The following is a 944-nucleotide window of genomic DNA, read 5'->3' on the forward strand; positions in this document are numbered from 1 at the left end:
ATGACCTGGAGCGATACTACCTCGTCGATGTACTCACACGCACTCTGCTGGCCCATCAGCCAAACGGCGATGACAGAGGTGCATCGAGTCCCGACTCGATCAGCTACGACGACACCTTGGCGGTGCTGATGTGTCTGATGACCAACAGCTCCGGGTGGCTCCAACTGCCGCAGCAGCTCGTGCCGCCGGCATCGCCCATGCCGTCGTCGTCCTCCTCGTCCTTCTCCAAGACGACCAAGACGCTCCTCTTCTCGCCCTGGTCACCGGCGGGTACCTCCACTACGACGTCGGCATCGCCGGCCTCGCCCTACTCGCCCACCTCATTCGTGCCGGCCTCTCCGTACCCGCCCAGCGAGGCGACTGTCTCTGTCGAGGCAGCGGCAGCAAGCCACGAGGAGCCCCGCGACCAGCCCACAGCCGACGAAGCGCCTGCAGCACCCGACGAGGCGAGCCCGGCTGCCGTGGCGGACGCCGCCGGTGGTGGCGCGGAGTGCTCGAACCCCGCGGTGCGAGGAAGAGGGCGCGGCCGAGGTACAGGGGAGCGCGCGTGGAGGAAGAGGACGCGGCCGAGGAGCGGCCAAGGCCTACGACGGCGATCGGGCCTCCCCCAGCAGCACAGCCCCAACTCGCCCCAATAGTACCATACTACTGCCCGCCCCAACTGACGTCAGCCTGTGACTNACCCCCCCCCGCACGATCGTTCGATCGAAAGAGGGCTACTCGGCGTCGCCGCTGGTGGTGCTGCAGGACGTGGTGGCGAGGAGCCTGGCCATCCCCGACCTGTTCCCCACCTACGACATGGCCTCGTGCCTCCAGAGACTCGGTACGCACTCTGATCGTAGGCCGGGCCGGCCGGCCGGTGGGTGGTGCTAAAAGTCTCCGGGGAGGGGGTGCAGGCAACAGAACGGCGACGGTCCCGCTGACCGGCAGCCACCTATACGGCC

At 67.9% G+C, this 944-nt stretch overlaps 1 protein-coding gene across 1 annotated transcript in view; it reads left to right on the plus strand.

Moving 5' to 3' along the window:
* ACA1_041430 (uncharacterized protein) overlaps nt 1-923 on the plus strand; it is a gene marked incomplete at both ends in the record, with an annotated part of 2,546 nt that extends 1,623 nt beyond the window's left edge. The window contains 4 exons of the mRNA XM_004340781.2: nt 60-506; nt 538-637; nt 713-823; nt 904-923. Coding sequence (XP_004340829.1) covers nt 60-506; nt 538-637; nt 713-823; nt 904-923 — 678 coding nt within the window. The remainder of the gene's footprint in view (nt 1-59; nt 507-537; nt 638-712; nt 824-903) is intronic.
* Nucleotides 924-944: the final 21 nt, after the last annotated feature.

The sequence above is a fragment of the Acanthamoeba castellanii genome (assembly GCF_000313135.1).
Source record: "Acanthamoeba castellanii str. Neff unplaced genomic scaffold scf7180000084572, whole genome shotgun sequence".
Lineage (NCBI taxonomy): Eukaryota > Discosea > Longamoebia > Acanthamoebidae > Acanthamoeba > Acanthamoeba castellanii.